The following is a 2,676-nucleotide window of genomic DNA, read 5'->3' as shown; positions in this document are numbered from 1 at the left end:
GGCCGGTGGGCGACGCGCGCGCCCGCAGCTGCTCCGGCGACACCTTCACGCCCGCTTTCGCTAACAACCTGCAGATATACACTTGAATTAGTATAATCGGTCAATATTAACTAATAGTAATTTGCACATTCTCTTTACTAAGTGTTTATCTCTGTATATTAATTTACGTATTAAATATCCGGCACGAAGGACCATATTGGAACTTATAGTTAAAACTGATATGCGATCCATATGGCATTTTTTTATTATTCAATAGTTTAAATGTATGCTTACTGGCTGGCAAGTTCTGGATCGAAGCGCGTGGGCATCTGCAGCACTGGCAGGTCCTTGGTGGAGATGCCGCGGTGCTGCCGCGACATGTGCGAGTGCAGCGAGTTGCGCGACTTGGCCACTGTTCCGCACAGCACGCATCTGCCATTCATTACAATATTAGTATACAGAAACACCGTGTTACACAACCACAAGGTAATATAAGACCTGGTAGAGTCGTTTTGTATGTAATATTTAAAGAATACATTACCTGTAGCCAGGGCAGACGGTATGTTTGTCCTCTAGATGTGTGCGCAGCGTGTGGGCGGAGCGATAGATCTTGCCACATTTGGGGCATGGGCGTGGGTCCGTCGCACGCACGCGCAACAAGTCCTGAGTCCGTCTGCAGCCGCCTGTACGACAAAACTTGGAATTATAACCTAGAATTAGAAGACCTATTTAATACTAATTTCGAGTAGCTCTTACCTCAAAATGTGGTTTTGGAATGCAGTTTTAGTTTGGTTAATAAATGAATATTGAATGAGGTGTAATAATTAAAACCGATACAAATTCTACTTCGTAGTTTTATTGTTTATATAAGCAGACATATTTTTTTTTTGGGTAAAAATTAAATAATTACGTATATACCGTTATCACTAATACAAATCGCAACTAGAATCGTTTACTCACATTGAACATTTGGTTATTGAGATGCCTAAATTTACAAATGTTTTACACTTAAAAATATCCATATTAGTTATTAAGATATATGACTTTGCCTCTCAGGCCTCAGGAACAATTTTAATCTACTCGCTAGTTTTTTACCAATATTTTTTCGCCGTGGAGATCTATGGCAACACTTTCTATCGCATATATTTTTGAAAGGCATCTTCACGGTGACAGAATGAGACTTTCCCGCCACTTCAGTCTTTTGACATTTAGAACTTTCAACAACCCCTTTAAATAATCTGTAGAGGGCGCCATACAAATTATGGATTTCTTATTTGTGCTTAAATATGACTACGCGACACCTGTTTTTAATACAGCCTACAGTCAGGCATGACATTCTTTCATATTGAATATCTTTGCAGTACGTACCTACACAACTAAAAAAGTAAAAAAAAAGTTCTAAATTACTTAAATACTAATATTTGGAAGCGCTATTATTAGTACATTAATATAACCTTAGTTAAAATTCCCTTCAATCGAATAAAAAAATATATGCGATGGAAACCTGCTTTTTATATACAAGTTTTAAATATACCATCGGGTTTCTCCTACAATGACTAGATATGTGTTTACATTGTGCTCTTTTGTTTACAGGCTGTCACAAACCGACATTTACAAAAAATAATCACTCTATCAATGGAAGTAAATGTTGGCTTAACTATTTCATTAAAAGGCATTCCAGTTTTTTAATCTATCTCGTATTGTCTTATCTATGGTCGAAAAGGGCTAGTACAGACCAGGCGGCGGTATGATTGTCTTTTAGGAACTGTTTGTTTTCGAGTCTAAATCTACCTTGTATATTTTTAATTTTCTGTAGCGTACGAATATAGTTGTGTGTAGAGAAGTAACATAGCACATGAATTCAAATAAAGAAAGCAAATGCGTATAAGATTAGGAAGCTTTACTCACTAAAGTCGTTATGTCTTAAATTATTTTGTCACTGAATAAAAAAATAATATCAATATTTTATGTTATTGCATACCGCCCCTGACTTGAAATACTAAAGAGATCAGTAAATGCCTCATGTATAAATAATAAATATCCGTTTATTGTGCATGTGTCGAGGGCATTTTTCGAGTTAAATAAAATTCTGAACAAGAACGTATACAAGTTGTTGAAGCAACAATGGAAGTTACAGACGCATTCAGGAAATAGTGGAATGGTCACACCTTTAGTTGCCTACCGTAACCTACCAATGGCACCAGTCATCACAAGTCATAATGCGCTTAACAAACTAGAGCTAAAATACACTGAAACAACTGCCGACTCGCGATTACAATATCACGTATCTATATATGTTTTAATGTATTCATCATTTCACGTAAGTTTTATAAAAATATATATTTTCTAAAATTACTAACACTTTTTATTTTGGTAGGAGCGTTACATGCAGGAATGTCCAGTCGCCGGCGCGCCGCGCGGCCGCAAGTGTCTCCGTCGAGCGACGCGCCGCCGGCCGCACGCGACACTTTACAAACTTTTAAAAACTGGTCTATTGTCATTAAAGCCGCCAAACTGCCACAGTGTATTCATCGCCGTACTTAAACGATATCAGTCTATACTACTACAAAAATAATTTTCAGTCGATTTATCCTACCGCCCTATATATCAACCTGCAAACAGTATTACAGAACGTGCGCGGGGAGATCATGATACATGTGACGTCAGCGGGAGGGAGCCGGTCAAGAGAGGGGGGCT

General features: G+C 38.1%; 1 protein-coding gene across 1 annotated transcript in view; it reads right to left on the bottom strand.

Annotated features, from left to right (window-relative positions):
- Positions 1 to 2,676, bottom strand: part of LOC106101269 (protein abrupt) — a 17,168-nt gene that overhangs the window by 3,280 nt on the left and 11,212 nt on the right. Inside the window, exons 10-12 of the mRNA XM_013280434.1 lie at positions 521 to 662; positions 274 to 411; positions 4 to 68 (exon numbers count right to left, since the gene is read on the bottom strand). Coding sequence (XP_013135888.1) covers positions 4 to 68; positions 274 to 411; positions 521 to 662 — 345 coding nt within the window. The remainder of the gene's footprint in view (positions 1 to 3; positions 69 to 273; positions 412 to 520; positions 663 to 2,676) is intronic.

Source organism: Papilio polytes, unplaced genomic scaffold, assembly GCF_000836215.1.
Source record: "Papilio polytes unplaced genomic scaffold, Ppol_1.0 DF823991.1, whole genome shotgun sequence".
Classification (NCBI taxonomy): Eukaryota; Metazoa; Arthropoda; class Insecta; order Lepidoptera; family Papilionidae; genus Papilio; species Papilio polytes.
The sequence above is the reverse complement of the archived record's forward strand: the minus strand, read 5'-3'. Positions and strand labels throughout refer to the sequence as shown.